At 31.3% G+C, this 20,055-nt stretch overlaps 2 protein-coding genes across 2 annotated transcripts in view; one reads left to right on the forward strand and one right to left on the reverse strand.

Moving 5' to 3' along the window:
* LOC108687934 overlaps window positions 1–8,136 on the forward strand; it is a 112,011-nt gene extending 103,875 nt beyond the window's left edge. Inside the window, exons 16-22 of the mRNA XM_018193979.1 lie at window positions 1,082–1,182; window positions 2,577–2,896; window positions 3,202–3,573; window positions 3,813–4,175; window positions 4,325–4,538; window positions 4,799–5,041; window positions 6,371–8,136. Coding sequence (XP_018049468.1) covers window positions 1,082–1,182; window positions 2,577–2,896; window positions 3,202–3,573; window positions 3,813–4,175; window positions 4,325–4,538; window positions 4,799–5,041; window positions 6,371–6,516 — 1,759 coding nt within the window. The 3' untranslated portion in view covers window positions 6,517–8,136. The remainder of the gene's footprint in view (window positions 1–1,081; window positions 1,183–2,576; window positions 2,897–3,201; window positions 3,574–3,812; window positions 4,176–4,324; window positions 4,539–4,798; window positions 5,042–6,370) is intronic.
* Window positions 4,993–11,921, reverse strand: LOC108687933 (upstream stimulatory factor 2-like). The gene is made up of 5 exons (XM_018193978.1): window positions 11,761–11,921; window positions 11,291–11,663; window positions 11,069–11,218; window positions 10,418–10,619; window positions 4,993–5,067 (listed from the first exon to the last, which is right to left on the reverse strand). The coding sequence occupies exons 1-5, from the start codon at window positions 11,823–11,825 to the stop codon at window positions 5,030–5,032; spliced, it is 828 nt and encodes a 275-aa protein (XP_018049467.1). The 5' UTR covers window positions 11,826–11,921; the 3' UTR covers window positions 4,993–5,029.
* Window positions 11,922–20,055: the final 8,134 nt, after the last annotated feature.

Consider the following 20,055-nt stretch of genomic DNA (forward strand, 5'->3'; position numbering starts at 1 on the left):
ACATTTTCTCTTTTATGTGATTTTTTTCCAAATATCTCAAACTAAAACCTTTAAAATGTATGAGTGTCTTGTTTAACGCATAAAATATATAAAATATTCGACAATAGATTTAATCAAAATATATGCTACTTTTTAAAATGTGTTTTATCTAAAAAAATTACAAGATTTTTTAAAAAATTGAATTGTAATTGATAGAGACTTTCTTCTATAATAATATTATAGTATAATATTATCTTATAATATTATTATTTTACACACCTTTTATTATAATTTTTTAAAATATCAAATTAAAACTTTTAAAAATATTGAATATTTGGTTTTACGCTCAAAGTTGTCATATTCTATTGTATTTGACAGATGTATAATTAAAATAAATATTTAAGATCCAAGCAACGTTTCCTTGGGTTTCCAGAATCGAGGCGAGCATAATCTTTCGCACTCTGCAAGTGTGAAAAAGCTAGCAGTGTCAAGGAGGCATTAAAAGAAAAGAGAAACATACGAAGTAAAAAGATATATCGCTTGTTAATTCCGCTCTTTTTAGCCGCACGGCCATACCTACTGTAGCCTGACGCGCTCGCTCGCTCGCTCGCTGCTTTTTTATTTTCGAATCAATAACAATTCTGACTTCCTCTCACAAACGCGACACTTATATTGCGATTCCCACATCTCGAATCAACAACCCCCGAAAAACAAGTGACAACTTGGGAAAACTTAAAATTCTTTGTTCTCGAACCTTTCCAGTAAATCGAGGGAGACCAGTGGTAGGTAGACGGGTATTATAACAAATCACCTTCTTTTAATCTTTCCTCCAGTAAAAAGTTGATCTGTGCCACGCGTAACATACGTATATATACATATGTATATATACATACCTCTTGTCGTGTGTTGTACTCTATATATATTATACATATACATATTATACCTACCTATACTGTAATCTGTTGCTGAATGTTGTACCGATATGCTTAATACCTGAGTACACGCTTTTGTCGATCCCTTCGCTCGATACGCCGCACGTTAACGCGGTATAAAAACGAATTAATGTCAAATTAATATTGTCTCTTTTTCTCGCGGTCTTTAGTAACGCGAAAGGGAGGAGTTCTCGGACAAATTTGAGGCGATCGCTTAGCCAGCCACTGGGAATCAATCAGCTTTCGCCGTTAATGCGCGTCAAAACCGCAGGTAAACATCATACTTGACCTTTTAACTTAAGATAGACTTCGAGCTCTCTGACGTAGATCACGTTCCTCTCGTCTTGTCTACCAAGCACGCGCGTAGACTGTTCTCTTATCGTCTGTAAAATACGAGAAATGGCACGTTCTCTTCTTGAATCATCTCTATCGAGAAGAATTACTCATATCATTCGAAATATTATTTTCAAATTAATTGTAGATCGTTCTAGATTTTTAAAAAATACATTATATAATTATATTAATGTAATATTAAAAAATTGAGACGGAAAGAAAAATGTAAGAGAATGATACAAAAAGATTCACTAAGATTCTTTTTAATCATTTTTATTGAATAAATAATTCAAAAAGATATTTTCATGCGGTATCGGAATTGTTGGAGGGATTCTGTCAGAACGCGTTTGCTGGGTGGACAGAGTTTACACGCCAGTAGAAAAACCTCGATGACATCTAGTGCACTGTATATCACAGAGATCACCAGTTTCTCTCTAGACATCACCTTGAAGAGTATTCAGCATGCATTCCTCGTAAAGATATTGTTGAAACATTCACATCGTGTTGCCGTTGAATGCACTCTCTTAATAAAGAGAAAGAAAAGAGAAGGAAAGCTAATTGTGCGAGAGTAAGGAATGGGATGTCCCTATTGTAATAATCATACTAAGTTTCATCCCTATAAGAACGTTGCTTCGTGTGGAAACGTTTCTGTTTTGCATTATAATAATAAGGAACCCGGTTTGCCGGAGAATCTAGTAAAAGCATTTTCTTGCACGTTCGTAGCTCTCCTTCCCGCGAGAGATGCGACTTCCCGAGGGTGCGATCAATTCGCATGTACGCAGTTAACTGAATACTTAAGAGAGATACTCCGGCGGGCTTGGTTACCTTCTCTCGAGGAATCTCATGAAAATTACTGTTTCATTCTTTTTCCGCTCACGCCGAGAGCTGCACAATGGACGGTTTTTGGCCCGGGGGCTGACGTACTTGTTGTCCCAATAACTTCCAGAGGGATTCCTTCGACGAGCGTAAACGGAGCGAAATGTCGTTCACGTTATAGGACGCTTTGTAGGAATCGATTGTTTTGTTCAGACAAAACATTTATATTAAAGAATTAAATGAAAAGATATTTCTTTGAAAAGGTTAATTTTGTTTTGTTTATTTTATTTTTTATTTTTAATATCCTCTTTGTAATTTTGCAAATAAGTTGTAATATATTTATTAAAAAGATAACAATATATTATCGATATATGTACCGATTAATTTCCATTTTTATTTCTTCAACTACGTTTTGTTTAAAATTTGAGTCAATATTTGGGCAATCTGTTTAAGAATATGTACTCACATTGTTTATTTATTTCTATTACAACAAAATTCTATTCTTAAAAAAAATAGGCGCGAGATTACCCAGTGGCAACGTGCTATCAGAGGACGAGCAGGATGGAAGAGCCGGAACATCAGAAGACGATGAAATGATGTCTGATTCCGAATCCTCGATCGCTTCCTTGACGGATAAAAAAAAATCATTCGAGCAAACGATGGATGAGGAGATTGTCATGTTAGCCGAAGCCGTTTGGGATCATGTAGCAATGGAGTCGGAAGAGTTGGCTTTTCGTGCTGGAGATGTCATCGATGTTCTCGATACCCTGGACAGGGATTGGTGGTGGGGTAGCTGCAGAGGAGAGTATGGATGGTTTCCTGCCGCTTTTGTCAGGGTAAATACTCTTAAATAAATCCATACGATTTTTATAATAATAATAAATATTATTTATAATACATAAAATGTTTAATATAATAATTAATATGTATACAATATAATTATCATATTAATAACAATTTATCAACGAATTATACATGCCATCTTTATCTCCATTAGAATTATCTCGAGAAATAATATCATAATTATTTATTTGTTATTTATAATTATTTTAGTTATCGAATTTTTAGTAAGTTACGTAATTAAATTAAATTAAACGTATATATAATAAACAAACTCAGTGAAATAAATTTATTTGTAAAGTTGCGCGTGAGCCAAGAGGACACGGTAGAGGATTGTTTGGCTGCGATGGCTTCAGGAGGATCCTCGGGTACTCAGCTCAGAAGACGAACAAGCATCTCCCTACTCTCAAACGAGCAAGTGAGAACTAGCGTAGTCCGCGAGCTTGTTCAGACTGAGCGCGATTTCGTCAAGGTTCTGCGCGATGTGGCTGAGGGTTACATCGCGGAATGCCGCAGGCGAACGGACATGTTTACTGAGGAGCAAATCGAGACGATCTTCATTAATCTCGAAGAGCTCCTAGACTTTCAGTCCGAATTCCTGAAGGACCTCGAAGATCGCATCGACTGGAACGCGCCGTACAAAAGCTGCGTTGGCGAATGCTTCCTCAATCATGTTAGCATTATCAAATTTATATTGAATTTTCTTTTTTGTTGATAATTTCATCTATATGAATAATAAATTAATTGATACGTCTGTAAGTGTGTTCATTATATTAATTTTCTTAGATTTATATTAATTTTCTATATATATTTTAGACTATATATATAAAGTTAGAGAGACGTTAGAAAGAATTCTGTTTATATACCTTTAGATAAAGTTAAAGAAAAAGGAGGTACTATTGATTCTTTCAGAGGGCGGGTTTTCGCATGTATTCCGAATACTGCAACAGCCACCCAATGGCCACGGCAACGCTGCAAGAGCTTTATCAACACAATCGTTATAGCAAATTTTTCGAAGCTTGTCGATTGATGAGGGGCCTCATAGAAATCCCCTTGGATGGATATTTATTAACTCCCATCCAACGAATATGCAAATATCCTCTTCAATTGGCGGAGCTGCTGAAATATACGAAGACCGATCATCCGGATTATCACAAGATCCAGGAGGCCTTGGAAGCGATGAGAGACGTCGCTGTATTGATCAACGAGAGAAAAAGGCGGATGGAAAGTTTGGAAAAGTTAGCCGCATGGCAATTGCGCGTAGAAGGTTGGGAGGTATGTCATTTTTCATAATTGCAAATAAAATTGTCTTTAAAATTTACATTTTGGCTATCGATTTTATTTGAATAATGCTTTATTTAAAATGGTTAATTAAAAAAAATTTATTGAGAAATATATTTAATATCGATGACAATTGGTCGCAGGGTGAGGATCTCATAGAAGTTTCGTCGCAACTTATTTATCAAGGTGAGGCGATGAGAGTGAAGACCGGTATGTGGACGAACAATATTACGTTATTCCTTTTCGATCATCAACTGGTCTATTGCAAGAAGGACATTCTTAAGCGTAATACTTACGTCTACAAAGGTCGTATCTATCTCGACACTAGCGAAGTCATTGACGTGCCTGATGGAAAAGGTAATGCTGTTAATGACATTTCTATAATTTAAATTGTTATACGATACGAAAGAAAGTAATTTACGATAATGAAGTAATAATTTATAAATTTTACAATTTTATATAATTTTATTATTTTTTGTTCATTTTGTATATTACTCATCATAGCAAAGTAGTTATTAAATAATTAAAATAGAATCGGTAGAATATATACGATGTATAAATAATAACGATCATTTATAATGAAGATATATCAAATTAATAATTGATTTTCTTCGTAGACCTTCAATCGGGAGTAACAGTGAGACATTGCCTGAAGGTATACAGCTGCGTCCGAGACAAATGGTTACTTTTTTGTTGCCGCACAGCAGAAGAGAAACGGCGATGGCTAGCAGCAATGGCTGAGGAACGAAGGCTAGTAGCTCAGGATAGAAACGATGGATTGGAGTTTCCAGCAGCAGCTAGGCAACTTGCCAGGCTTGCCGCCAGCAGACAGCAGAACAGGCCACCGATCAAACCTCGCAGTAAATATTTGCCACTGTGACATTATCTATAATCATATTAATAAAATACAATTTTATTTTTAAGAATAAGTATGACCATATAAATGATATACATAAATATGAAAGAAAACGCCAATATCGATGAAAATTAAATGTTATGAATACAATATAGATTTTTAGAGATTTATCTCACAAATAACACTCAAGTGCCATACGTCGATTTTTATCTGAAACTGTGCATACATGTAGTATATTGAAAAGTAGTATATTGAAAGTAGTATATTGACAAATATCTGACAAGTATTTTTTTTATATCTGCCGTTTTAAGAACAGAAAATGCCCTTATGAAGGGATACTGACACTATTAAAGATACTATTAAAAATTATCTCCGGGCAAATTTTCGGCGGTATAAAAAGGGCCTGAAGGATCCGGAGTAATTGAAGAACGCTGATATTATCGAATTGCAATTATAAATTTGCTGTTATTAACATAAATATTTGGCTTATCCATTATTAAAGTCATGATTTTTTTATTATATAAATGTGCATACTTGTAAAGCTATAATATCCTAGATATTGCAGAAAAATTACAATTTTTTCTCTGCAGTTATCATCTCTGTTGTCATATAAAGAAACTGGAGATAAAATTATTATTATAAATATTATTATTATTATTAGATGCTTACACTTTATATTGAATATAAAACATTTTTTTTTTTATTCCCGAGTTTGGCAGAGAGCAACAATGTCTTATTGTCTTGTTTAAAAAAAATCAAATCGGTCATATTGGTTCCACCATATTGAATTCTCAAAAATTGAGAGCAGATTTGGCATTTCAGCAACTTCGAAAATCACCGTATATTCCCCCATTCTGTAACAAATGTACGAATACTTCGTCAAATACTGGAATTCACCCCTATATACATTCAGGCGTTTTCTATCCTTAAAATTTTTGAGCAAATATAAAAGAATACATGTCAGATATTTTTCAATGTACATGTATGCACAGTCTCAGGGAAACCGGCACTTGGGTAGTGTTACTTGTCAAATATAATCACTGTGCGCCGAAACGTTCGGATATTAATCGCAATCGCTCCGAGACGCTAATAATATAAATAAAGGCCGAAACATTCCTATGAAATAATTTCCCCTAAATTAATTCTATAAAGAATTTATTGTGAAAAATATACCTCAGTCAGGATTTTATTTTTATCTTTTCTTTGGTATATTTTTCATTGTAATATCTCGCATTTTATTTTGTATTCATTTGTATCCGATTTTGATCGATTTAATTTGATTTATTCGATATCGATTTATTTTATCTTATATATTAATTTAATGATGTTACAGATAAAACATATAAGAGGGAGTCCGCGTACGAGATGCCCACGACAATGGTCGGTGGTCAAGGCACCACTAATTCGTTGGGACGGAAAGTTGGGACATGGTTCATGTTTGGTAGCAGTAAGAAAAGCGCGCGGCTTCAACCGTCCTGAGACAGGCCTACCTTCGTACCGTATATTGACCTGTAAGCTGCAGCTAATGACGCTGCATCGTCCTATCGAAATCCTGGCGCGAGACATCTCGATATGGTTGCTTCAAAACTTAAGAACCTTTTGTGAGCAGACACTCGAGAATATCTTTGTTAACTGATATTCCAATCAGAATAATACTGCTCACTTTGCAACCGGTTAAATCGTGGAAATTATTCTTCGTGGATCGATGAACGAACCACTGATCGCTAGGACCGAGGATGAACAGCGCCTCGTCATATATACGGCACGGAGGTGTTAATTCATAAATGGCTTTTGTCCTATGAAGTATACCTCGAATCTTCTTCTAAGGCAGGGAAAATAATCGCTATCAACCGATCTTGATCATTGTCCGTGGAGAGGAAAATAGAAGAAACTTTCAATGATTTTTCGTTTACTGCCTCTCTCACGAAAACAGACGTTTGTCTCTATCAAATGTCATCGTCCAATTTAAATATTTGCGGGCCATCACTCGTGCGGGCCGTCGCTCGTTATGCCTAACCAGGATTTTGTGAGTCTTCGAATCGGTGCTCCTCTAATTCTTAGGTCTTAAAGCAATGTTCGATCATCTTCGACGTTACGTATATGGCGGTGCTTAGTTTGAGATTACACTGTCTAAAGACAGAACGTTTCGGAGAAGAAAAATATTTGTTACGAACTGAGAAAGATGTATAATCGATCTTGTAGATATTTGACGTTAAAAACTTTACATTAATAGTAGCGGACATGAGGGTAGATTAGAAAAGTAGAGAGACATTTAGAGAAGTAGATAGTAAATATAACATAAAGTCAATAGCGGGCTTATGAAGTACTAAAGAGAAAGTACTAGTCATTCTTCATCGCGAATTCTTGATAAATGCCGATGAAAACATGATATACATAATATATGATGTATTGTTACACACGCAATCGCTTTTTGGGTGGTAAAGCTGGCATGGTACGTCACACGGCTGTATTTTTTATGATACCGAAAGACTGACGACCGAGATGCTTCCTCAAGAGGAAATCTTGAGGTTGTAATCTTGAGAGAGAAATGCGACAGGAGCGATCAGAAAATATTTGAATTGAATTAAACGAGCTTCGCCTTCGTCTAAATTATTTGACTATTTTGAGAATAATTTTTTCGACCAATTTTATGTACAACGAGAATCGTTTGTAATAACACGTTCTGCGCAAGTGTTAGCAAGTTCGATCACGAAATTCATATTGATTCATTTTGCGAGGAAATTCAGCGATACCACTTTTCTCTCAACGAAAATATAGATGTATTTTGTAGAGAAAATCTTCAGCGAGCTATACAAGGTAACTCTTACTGCCTAACTAATGTTCGTTATTTCGCGTCATGGTAATATTTGTAGTAGTTTATACGAAATTGCGAACGGCGAAAGGACAAGGAAAAAACGAGAAGATGAAACGCAAGAGCAAAGGAAAGAAAAATAAAGTTTATGTTTTCGTGGAACAACATAGTAGCAGTATTATTCATACAAACGAAAAAAGTGATTAGTCAAGGTATGTAAGTATTCGCATATCACGCCTCTTTATTCAACTGCGATATAAAGCGCCAAGATTTTAAAAGAAAAAAAAGATGAAAGAAAGAAGAAAGAGGAAAAAGGAGATATTCGAGGGAATCTCTCTCAATTTTTTCTACTCTTGTATGAAAGATACATGACCTAGCAACGAGCAAATCTGTCAGCCAGCAGAACCTCTGTGTGTTAATTATGCATATTATCTATGCGATCCCTTGACAAAATGTTCGATCTTGCAATTTTAGCGACTTAATCACGGATTCTGAAAGTTTCCAACACTGCCAATAAGTTTAAAGAAATACGTCTTCGTTCATTAGAATTGTTTGATCCGGTCTGTAATAAAAAAAGAGTGTGTTTTCGATTTTCTCTCTACATACAAGGAACAAATGCGATTATTCTGTCTTTTTGATATTTGTGTCTAAAGGGATATAACACAAGTATGAGCGAGGCGGTTACAAAACTTACGTTTTGTATAACACAGAAAAGTATATTTTTACTTATTTCCCGACAACGTAAATTACTATATATGACGAGGACAATATAATGATAAAAGAATGGATCAAGATTCCTACTGTACAGAGAGATCATTAGCCTGTTGATGTTTAGACTTAGGAGAGGCGCAATTTGTTGCTGGACCCAACTCATTTCAGAGTTATTTTTATAGAAGAAATGACTCATTAGTTCGAATGTGATTTTTTCAATAAATATCGCTAATACATGAAATGCTTTAATGGCTAACATAAATATAAGGAAGAGTAATTTGTTAAAAATAAGTAACGGAAAGATCCTGAGCAACACGCAGGTTTAAGAGACATCCTTCAGAGAAATGCCTTCTCAATAAGTTTTACAGGCATCTTTTGACGACACTTGTGTTGTCTACGGGACATGATATTGTGTAATGCACAAGCACTTTTCACAAACAATTCACAAAGCTATACTTGCACTGTCACGACGGAGAAGTAATCGAAATTCGTGAACATTCGTATCTTGCACTCACAAGCTCTCATATACAAGTGTCTCATTGACAGGTGAATTACATATAATATTTAATGTAATATCAACACCGATTAATTTATATTTCGAAGAATACTATCTTCCTTCCCCCTTTTTTCAGAAACTGTCATACAAACAGAATCTGCACAAAACTTGAGAAAAAACGCTTCAAAGCAATAAGTATTAAACTAAGCGTTATTGTTATAATTTAGACAGTTACGTACATATAACGTGTTTAAAAACGTGTTTATATTTTCTCTGAGATTTGATATTGATAACCGTGTGCGTACACTTTGACGATGAAGTAAACAGATAATTTTTTTCTATTTTTTCCGTAGCGAGCTCGCGCTACACTAATGATACAAGAGGAAAAGCACAGATAACGCATGATATCGCTGTTTTCTGTAAATATAATAGACGTATTTTGTAAGTGTAAATATTGTAGACCTACTTTCTTGTTAGAAGAAATAACTTCACGTTTTGTAGTAATTAAGCGAAACTTACTATTTAAGCAATATATCTGACGTTCATATAGTTGATTACTGATTAAACGGTGATATCATTTTGTATATTTGTATATTTCTTTAATTTAATCATCTTGACGATGACTCGTCATTGCGAAATTAATTGTTCGCTAATTATTGTTTACAATATGTACAATAGAATGTTATACAATGATTGTCATTGTTCTCCAAATACAAAAACAAACAAACAAACATACTAACACACACACTCACTCACTCACTCATTCACTCACATACACACACAAACGCGCGCGCGCGCGCGCGCGCGCATATTACACACAGGATGTTTCAAAATTTCGCGATACAAAATACTATAGCAAGAAAGTTCTTGAAAAATTAAGTAAAAAAGTTATTCATAAATTTTTATTTTAAGCAATAATTTTTGGGATGAGAATTTAAATATGGCCAATTACATTTAGATGATCTGTCCATGAATTACACTTGTAATAGTATTAATGAACATTGGCCTTTGATGAACGCGCCTTTCAGCACCTATTAATATACATAGATAATTTATAATCGGTCATATCTAAATTCTTGTATCTCAAAACTTATTATTTAAAATAAAAATTCATAAATAACTTTTTATTTAACTTTTCCGAAACTTTCTTGCTATAGTATTTTAAATCATGTATTTTGGAACACACTGTATATACATATGCTGAGTTACAAATATGTAAATAAACATTTTATAACTATTATACTTGTCCATGTGTGTGTTCTTATTCCATCTTATCATAAAGATATTCATTTATATCAGATAACATAAATGAACAGGAAATCATTTATAAAGATGTATAATCCTTATAAAGATTTAAGTACCGAGTATAGTTATATCTTCGTGTTTTGAAACTTGGTTTTTCAATTGTGAATTTTCGTCTCTTAATTCAGTTACGACTTGCTGCAGTTGGTCAATTTCTTCCATTAACAGCACATTTTCATTCAAGCTAAGGGTTAATTTGTCCGGAGCATCTTTTAATTCCATAATATATTCATAAGCTCGTGCTAGAATACCTCCTTTGCTCTATAAATTAATATTATGATTAATAAATAATGTAAGTTATAACATAAAGTCAAAAATGATAAAAACGAACATAGATACAACCCTTAACCGATGTCATGAAGAAACCAATAATTGTGTAAACCTTTTTATTATATCTTTTTGATGTTTAAACTCTCACTTATTCTTTTACTCCATTTTTAATTAAAATTAGTAATAAAAACTAAAAATTAGCATTGATCCTCACTATTAATGGACTTTGATATTAAAAAATTTGATAAAGTTTCAATGGACTCACGACAGTTGAAGATTAAAAATTTACAAGGACAACAGTCAAGAACGAATAAAAATTAAAGAAAATAAATTAAGTAATAGTAAATAATTTATTCGCATCTTTAGCCATTGTCCTTCTTATATTGATTTATAACTAACAAACTTTCTATTTATTTAATAAGAATTTACAAATATCTTACTAGTGTTTCTAAATTCGGTTTTGTATCTTCTTCATCCATGTACTGCTCACAATCTGCTAAGAGTTTTGCTAACTTAGAAATCCAACTGCTAATTTTATCCCTTCTACGTCTTTCAACTTCGTTATGTGTTACCCTTCGTCTTTCATCCCTCTAAATATAATTATCTTTCTAAACACAAAATAATGATAATGTAAAATGTATCAATAATATTAAATGATTTACCTTCTTTACAGTGGTTATAATATTCTGTGTTCCTTCTATATGCAGTTTAGCTACACTAGGTACAACTGCTTTAGTGGATTCTGTTGTTACAATGTCATTGCTATTACTGAGTACGTATAATTGTCCATTTAATGGTGCAGTCAAAACTTGGACAGTATTATTCACAGGAGTAGCTATCGAAATTTCGTTATCCTCTCTATTATCGTTGCTGACCTGCATAACTTTGTATGCTACTGTATTATTACGTCTATTTATTGCATACAGGTGATATTGAATGTCATCATCCTGTTGTTCATCAGCATCACAATCCACTATTTCAGCTTCTTCCAAAACTACATCAACAGTCTCGGCTCCTATTACATTCTCATTTGCACTGCAACATGAATGTTTTTTTATTATCAAGAAAAGAAATATATATTTACAGTATTAAATGACAAACACAAAGCTGCATTTCTAAAAAATATTTATACCTTTCGTCAATAGTATCAAAATGATTGGTCTCCATTTTGATACGCGGCAATACTTTTATGATCATAAATTTAATATATAAATAATAACGCGTTGAAGTATTTGTAGTAATTATACCGAAAAAATTACAAGTGAGATTACAAACCGGTATTCTTGTAATGATTTACACATGGTGAAATTCTAAAGAGAAACATTGCGCATAATAGGGTGGGGAAGATGGGGATGAAATTTCGTCCAATCAGACATCAACGGAATGCAATAAGTGCGTTTAGTACTAAGAGAGAAGTCTGAGAGCGGCCATACCCAGGATTTAACTGTTGCTTTATTTTGAAACGCCTCTATGTTCACAAAATGTGAACATTGAACTACGTAGCCAATGTCCATGATCCGGTCGGTAACATCCATGATTTTTTGATTATATTTTTCGCTATGTCCACGAATTTCGGTCCAGTTAGAGTCTAAGTACAAGAATTGTCGTAACACTTAAGACTTAAACACAATAGGCACAGGCAACAGGGAATAATAAGTGTCCAATTAGAGCTTTGATATGTAAATTCGTTATTATATCTCAGAACTCTCTGATTGGATAGCTTGTTATTCCCTGATGCCTATTGTGTTTTTTTACTTAGACTTTAAATTGTAGACGTAATAACACACAAACTTTCATGTATAACGTACAACTTATTGGCGTACTTTAAAGATTATTCCATACAAACTTATGTTTATGCGGCTATGCAAGTTTGTGTAGAATGGTCTTAAGAGACGGCAATAAATCATATGTCATATGCCAAAACTTGTGTGTTACTTATGTCTACAACTTAAGTCTCTAAGACTCGATTGCCTATAAGACCAACTTTGATTTTAGAGTTAAGCGAAGCTTGGGACTACATACATTTTCTGACATTATCGATAAAATCGTATTGTCGAAAAAAAATGTGATTCGTCTCTGTACTAAATCCTCAGAATAGAAGCTTGTCGACTATCCATAGGAGAAATAGTTATTTCCAAAAGTAAAAAGTTATTTAGGATATGTTCCAAAATTGATTGCCAGCACTACAGGTATGTCGTCATAAAAACATGCTACTAACAGCGTTTCAATTTTAGCATGCAATTGGTACGAATACATATTTCAAATTGGAACAATACTCGCCATCTTGGACACTGTAGCTGCCTCACTTCTTCAGCCGCAACAGCTACTGCAAGAAATGACAAAATTAGTGATGAATGTCTTTACTCTCTCGCAACACTGCCACAGCTTGCTACGATGATTTTTGGAACAGTGTTGATAATACTGCCAGCGCTGACAAACAATTTTGGAACACAGCCATGTATTTATTATTTTAAATAACAATACTTCTGACTAATTTCTTATTTAATGTTTTAAAGAAGTTTCTGAAACTTATTTTTATATTTTTTACTTTAAATAATTCGTAACAGTTATTTTATTGAATGATCGATCATGATCGATATTATATGTAAGTTTAAAAAATTTTTGAAACATAGAATAATTTGCAGTAATAGTGTGTGCAGTAATAGTCTTAAATTAATTTAATAACTGAAAAATTAAATAATGATTAACAATCCTAACAGCACAAAGTCAACTTTAATGCCCGTATTCATAGTCAGACCTTGTACTTAAGGTTTCTTTAAATTTATTTTTTAAATGCTCAGCAGCCAATAAAATAATTCATAGATTATCTAAAGATAAATTTAAGGAAGCCTTAAATATAAGACTTGAATACTATGAATACGAGTATAAGTCGACTCTAAGTCGACTATTAGCTTCTAGATGTCTGAAAAATGGACGTCCGTAAGTCTTTAGACTTTAGACGACTTGGAGACGTCTCTAAGTTATACAATGTCCCACTTTAAAGACGATTATAAGCCGACATGTAGACTTGACCTGTGTCATCAATGTATGAAATAGAAATGGCAGTAATTATGCTTTATTACTACATTTCAAAATTCATTAAGTATTATACTTATGAATGAAAGGAAATATTGCCATTCTTCCTCCAATACATAGCTCGCATCCGTCTTACCATTTTTGTAAGATTTCGTCAATTATAATCGGTTAAAAGATCACTGCATGATATATTTAAAATTGCTGATCATTTCTCATTGTCATTTTGAGTATGCGTGTCGTTCGATACTATAAAGAATAGAAGATACAATATTTACTGATTTCTAGATTTACTGTCTCTTTCCATCTAATGGAAAAGGTGCATGTCTATAAAATCCACAGTAATTAAAGTTATCAAGATAAATAAGAGTTAAATTAAAGTATCTAATTACAATAAATAATTAGAGAGTTAAGTGTATTAAGAAAATTACAAATTACATAATTTTACATATATCCACATAACATGGTTCGGCTACAAGAATGATCAATTTGTATTGTATATATTTTCGTCGTTATCATATAATTCCGCATTACTAAATTTGTTAATCCTCTTATATTATTATTTTTATTATATTTTTTATGGTATAATTTTTATAATGGTATATTATAAATAATTATTATAATTATAATATTAAATTGTATAAAGAATAATATTATTGTATTAATAAAACAATAAAGAATAATATTTAAAAAGTTATTGCAATAAATTTCATTAGTGAAATACAATTGGTGGATGGTGGAAGGCTTCTATAGCTCGTTTTTACTAAATTATATCTTAAATTGACAATATATATTTAGAAAAGATTGAAATTACTAAAAGTCTCTATAATTACTAATAATTATAGAGACTTTGATACATACTCGCAATTATATTTCATAAAAACAGGCTGAAAATTTGCATAAAGAAATATAACTTCGTAATTTTATAAGATATTATAAGATAAATATTATAAAATAAAATTCACTAAATTAATTTGTTTGAATTTTCAATTTTGTTTATTAAAATTCAACAACTTTTATTTACGTATGTAGGAAATGCGAAATTAAAATTAAAATTTTGTTTAGGATCCATCCCTTAAACTATCCCTTCTATGGATCGGCATGCTTCTATGATAATCCTGAGGATTTAGTATAGAGACGAATCAGACATCTTCGATGATACGATAGTTTTATTGATAGTATCAGAAAATGTATTGTAGTTACGTAATTCCTAAATTGAAAATGGATGTACTATCGTTAATGTACGGGCGATTTCGAAGGAAAAAGGCATAGCTTCTCTCAGGTTTCTCTCTACAGAGAAAACCGAGAATGCCTCATTGATAGACATGCCGCAAATATTAAAAGATTTATTTGATATGAAATGAAAAGATCATGTTCCGATTAAAGTTGTTAAATAAATAATTTAATAAATGATTTAAAGTTATTAAATTATTTTATTTAAATTATTTAATTTTTTATTTTTATTATTTATTTTAATTATTTTTTTATTTAATTTAAATTATATTAGGATAGGAAAAACGTTTTTTACAAGTTGATAAAAAGACTTTTTCTCTTCAATATCTTCGTTAAAAATGATCAAAATTAAAATTTTAAAAAAGGGTTTTAAAACTTGAAATATTTTGAATGGTTATTATATTTTTTGAAGTTATGTGTTTTGTAATTTTTATATACAGAAAACTATGAAAAAAATGAAAAAAATTTTTTTTCACTTTGTAGATTTGTAGCGTACCCAAAAAAATTTGAGTGCATTTTTGATTATCTATCGCGAAAGCTTGAAACTTTCCCTACAAAATCATTTTTTTTTAATATTTCTATGATTTTTTTGTTCCCGAATTACTCGCGGATTAAGTAGGATAAAAGAACATTCTGACTGTATTGCCCGTAATTTCGTTAAAAATGCTCATATCGCAATTAAAAATACAGATTCTTAAAGCTGAAATGTTGTTCTATCAAGTAGTATAATTACCAATTTTTAAAAAAATAGAATATATAAGTTATTAAAAAAGTCTTTTTACTAACTTGTAAAAGGACTTTATCCTAACCCAATATAATAATATATTAATTATATTGTAATTAATATAAAAAATTATTAGTTTTTACAAAGAAAAATCTAAATTTTTTAAATTTTAAATCCAACAAATAATATTTATAAATAACTTTGAGTAATTGTTTTAAAAAAACACTCAATACAAACATATTTTTTCTTATATACAAATATCAAGATATAATAATTACAAAAATATTATTCAATTACTCAATTTTAATATCTTATTTTATTTTAAATGTAAGTACAATATAAAGACTAGCAACAAATACGCTTTATCCAACTATCTGTAGTTTTATGAATTTGCCAATAACATAACTTACAAAAATATTTTGTTAAAATTAATAATACTATATTCGAAAAGAGATTATATTTAAATATCAATTATATATAGTTATAATACACTATAATTCAATTACTCACCTTATACTGATAACATCTTAAATTGTACAAAAAAACTTAGATCAAATACCGAACAAAATAAATTTTGAATATTATCATAAACGGATCGCTTGAAGACAAAACAAAAATGACAGTACTTGAGTCATGTTATTATCGTCACATCTGTGTCATCTTTAAGAAGAAAATGTTTCGTTTAGATCGATACGACTTAGCCAACTCTATTCTACATAAATACATTCCAAATATGCAATAAGTATTAAAAAAACTTATATTTATTCAAAAGTTAATTTAAAAATGAGTACAAAAATAAGTACAAATAAAAAATGAGTATAAGATCAATATAATTAGCTAAGTATTGTATATATCATACAAAAAAAGTCTTAAAAAATTCTATTCCTATAAAAATATATATAATTGATATTAGTGCAATTGCCTAACGTTTATATAATAAACGTTTAATGCATCCAAAAATTATATGCAATAACGATTCAATAAATATATTTAAAAATATATATCTTTAACGATATATTTTATATTACACGTATTTATTATCTTTTTATGTAAATTTTAAATCGCGAGTTTAAAATGATTAAAATAATCAACAGAATCATAAAGAAACAGAAATTTGATGTGTATAAATATAAGTTTTTTTTAAATATTCATTGCATATTTATGAATATATTTATGTATATATTATTTAGCGTATCTTTTTTAAAAGATATACTTTTATTAAAAATTCTATTTTATATTTTATAAAAATATAATAAGACGAGGCGAAGGATTAGAAAATAAAAACGAAAGAAAAGTAAAAAGATTTGACAATATTATTTCAATATATTGAATTTTATTAGAAAATTCTTTTATTTAGGCTACAACATGTAATATAATTGCGTTTGGTCTAGACCCTTATCAAAAGAAAAAGCTAAACTGCACCATGTTTACTATTGTCTTATCGAGCCACTTTGCTAATTTACGCCTCGAGGAAAAAAACTATGAAGATAACGAGAAGTAACCATATGATAATATTTCCAATATTTTTATGCAAATTTAAAAACAAATTATTTATGTCGCATTTTATAATACTCAATTTTCTTAGCAACTGTTAGCAACTATTATGTATCGAAATACGTTCGAAATATATCATTTATATATAAATTTATATGTCAATGTGAGAGAATATTTCGCTAAATGCAATGTCACGCATAAAAAAACATAGATTTAGAAAATGTGCGAAATCTCTGAATTGAATATATTTTAATATATATCTATATGTACTTATAAAGATATTCTGTACTATCAATGATCTTTACTGGTATCTTCATCTTAGCTGAACAATACGCTTGACAATACAAAGAACGATTCAGCGCACCAGCGAGCTCGATACATTTCTTTGAAAATTCGAGAAAATACAAATTTCACTTTCTCAATTCTCAGATTAATATTAATTTTTTAAAAATACAGGTCGCTAGTGCGCTGAATCAGTCAAATTTTTAAATAACCATCGCTCCTAATTAATTGCTCATAATTGATGCACATATAATAGAAGGTCGTCGATCAAAAAAGAATCTCACTGAATATACAATTTCCGATTTGAATCAAATACATCTTTATGATTATGAATCATCATCAATATATAAGATCGCAGATTAATCACTCTTGCTCGATTGCACGTTAAAGAAAAAGAAGATAGCAATAATCGCTTTCATGATAGAGTTGGTTCCTCGAGGCGCAGCCTAAGAACCAGCGGCCTCAAAGACATGCTGTGCCTAAAGAAGAAGACAATAGTGATTGTACATCAAACTGCGTACAATCGATATACATCGTAATAGGTGTAAAAATAATAAAATTAGTGGTAATAAATCCTCTATTACATTATACTGCATGTAGAGTCTGTGTACATGTCTGTGGGTGTTTCATACGTGTATATGTGTGTAACCGTTCGATTCGGTCGTAAAACGTTCAACGTAGTAAAGGAAACTCTCCCAAGCAAGCTAATCCTAAGATAATGTAATATCCTTTTCTTGTTTATTCATATAGCTTCTATTTATATTAGGTATGCATGTACGTGTGATAACTAAACAGATACATGATTTCTTCTTCTTCCATCGCATGCGGCCACTAGCGGCCTTAACTTCAAAGAGCAGGAGGCTGTCATGATCATCTATAACATTCGAAAAATTGAAACTTAAACTTCGCGTTCAGCGAAGTTTACTACCAGCCACCAGTACATTTGTCCAGTGGACATTTTAATCTATCTCGATTTCCTTCCTGCACTCAAAATTGATCGATATTCATACTTGGCCTTAATATGATTATTCGCGTAATATAAAGATCGAAAATACATCAAATTTTAATTAGTTACGTATCTTTTTTTGCTATTAGAAAGAATCAGAATTGACTAACATTAAAATTAATTAATGTTGGTCAAATCGATCCAAAAAAGATTTTTGATAGTCACTTTTTCAAAATACCTTTCGAACACACATTTATATCGACCGACCATTCTATCTACATCATACGTCGATGAAAGTAGTTTTTACGTTGGACGAAATCCAGATAGACCATATACAACACTTAATGTAAATATCATAGATAAGGATATAGATACTGACAAAGTGGGAGTGCAGAAAGAAACACCAGGTAGTGCGAACGAGTTAGTTGTCCTTTAAATTACGCATCATACACGCCGATAATATAAACTATTTTTAAATTAAAATTACTTCAAAACATATAATTATTCCAAATTATATAATTATACGTAATTTATGTTATTATATAAATAATATGTATAATTCTATTTTTTTTATTGAAAGACGGCACGATATACATAAAATATTTGCACATGTCTGAATCAAAATCATACAGACGTAGGATTATGTAAATAATGCATGCCATGACATTATAAAATTTCTTCATGCATCGCCAATTACGCTAACAGCTGATTTTGTTAAAATCCATTCTGTTTATTTTTCACATAGGATACATTTAAAGCAGCCTCCTGTTCTTCAATATAACTATATTAATGATTTCTCATAGAATTATCAAGTAAAATTTGTAAAATACAATATACTGCCTATTATAAATTCTTAATCTTTTTCTTTATAAATAATTATAGTAATAGTCACACTGTTTGTTAATTTATAATATTCAGATGTCATTCTTTTGAATTAAATTTAAATATTACATTTGTGCCCTTTCCGCACTAATTTTTGTAGTATTCTGCATGACTGCATGTGTTGTGTGTATATATAATACATGTAATACATAATCTAAAGGATTTATGGAATATTTACAATATGTACATGTTAATAACGATGTCGTTCAAAATCACTCGATAATTTTTATTCCTTTCTTGTCATTATTAATGATCAATTTATCATTTTTTTCTTCTTTCACAGGACACACTACTATTTCGCGAAGAATGAATATTTCATTCTCACCCTAAAACTTTCTGGAAATAACTTCATTCAACTTTGAATTTTCAGCGGATTATAATGAATAATGGTAAAAAATGGTTCTGGTCAGATCTTTCACCTTATCATAGACGAAACGACCGTTATGTCTTCATTTAAAGTTTTTACGATCATACGTCGTTGCATACAAATCCAATTAAACTGAAAACTAATTACAGAAAAACTTACAACTCTTAAAAAATAGGCTCCGCCATGTTACTATGATTCCATTCGCTCTACACTTGGCCAACCTTAGATTTGCCTCTGGCGGCGTAAGAAGTGCAAGGATTACAGGACAACTGTTTGCTTTAGAGGTCGAAGAGGAAGACTCTATAGTTTTTTATTTCCACGTGATATACGCACTAATATCCTTGAAAAGTTAGATTATCCAAAGTTCGTGTTCTATTTCGTGCGTCTACGTTACCACTTTTCCCTCTGCAGCAAAAGTTGCGATCTTACCTGGGCACGCTCCCCCTACCTAATGATTTAGGGTTGG

This window comes from Atta colombica, unplaced genomic scaffold (genome assembly GCF_001594045.1).
Source record: "Atta colombica isolate Treedump-2 unplaced genomic scaffold, Acol1.0 scaffold220, whole genome shotgun sequence".
In the NCBI taxonomy this organism is placed as follows: Eukaryota; Metazoa; Arthropoda; class Insecta; order Hymenoptera; family Formicidae; genus Atta; species Atta colombica.

Coding starts and splice junctions, on each gene's coding strand:
- LOC108687933 (XM_018193978.1), bottom strand. CDS start 11,825: ATGATCATAAAAGTATTGCCGCGTATCAAAATGGAGACCAATCATTTT. Junction 11,664..11,760: donor TTTGATACTATTGACGAAAG/GTATAAATATTT, acceptor TTCATGTTGCAG/TGCAAATGAGAATGTAATAG. Junction 11,219..11,290: donor TTATAACCACTGTAAAGAAG/GTAAATCATTTA, acceptor AATTATATTTAG/AGGGATGAAAGACGAAGGGT.